The sequence below is a fragment of the Myotis davidii genome, unplaced genomic scaffold (genome assembly GCF_000327345.1).
Source record: "Myotis davidii unplaced genomic scaffold, ASM32734v1 scaffold3211, whole genome shotgun sequence".
NCBI lineage: Eukaryota > Metazoa > Chordata > Mammalia > Chiroptera > Vespertilionidae > Myotis > Myotis davidii.
Genome location: NW_006282526.1, coordinates 514,679 through 515,311, shown reverse-complemented (window position 1 = coordinate 515,311; position 633 = coordinate 514,679). Strand labels below are relative to the sequence as shown.

At 67.5% G+C, this 633-nt stretch overlaps 1 protein-coding gene across 1 annotated transcript in view; it reads left to right on the top strand.

The window, feature by feature from the left end:
* The window catches only part of LOC102767901 (actin), a 15,672-nt gene that overhangs the window by 256 nt on the left and 14,783 nt on the right, over positions 1–633 (top strand). The window contains exon 2 of the mRNA XM_006753095.1: positions 501–629. Within this exon, the coding sequence (XP_006753158.1) occupies positions 501–629 (129 nt within the window). The remainder of the gene's footprint in view (positions 1–500; positions 630–633) is intronic.

The window sequence follows — 633 nt, the reverse complement described above, 5'->3', positions numbered from 1 at the left end:
ATGAAGGCGAGGCCGGCCCCCCATGCTGTCTGCTTCAGCAGGTCCATGGCGTAGGCCTCCCCGATCCCCCAGAGCCAGGGCCACGCTGGCAGCACCGGATCCCACAGGGGCCCCTGGCAGCCCCGCAGGGACGATGGGGGCAGATCTGCAAGTAGCTGGTTCCTTCTCCCAGAGAGCAGCCGGCAGGCCCCCTCCCGCCAGCGCACCGAATGTGGAGGCCGGTGCCTGCCCCCCACACAGTCCCCGCTCCCCCCCTCCTTCTTTGTGGGTCCCCCACCAGATGTGGTCAGGACGCGTGTCCACGCAGTGGCAGCCACAGCCCCCTCCCCTGGGGGTCACTGGCTGACACCTCTCAGGTGTATTATTTGGAAACGGGGTGCAGGCTTGCGAGGCCACAGAGCCAGCGTGACCGGGAGCCATGCCGACAGCGGTCAGGCACGCAGGGGGGCGCAGGTGGTCCCCCCCACTCCCTCCCCCCACGCCTGTCCCCGCCTTCCCAGGACCTGATGGTGGGGCTGGACAGGAAAGTCTGGTTCATCGGCGATGAGGTTCAGGAGCAGCAAGAGAAACTCAACCTGGTGTACCCCCTCTCGCGGGCCACGGTCACCAACTGGGACCACATGGAGAAGGTGG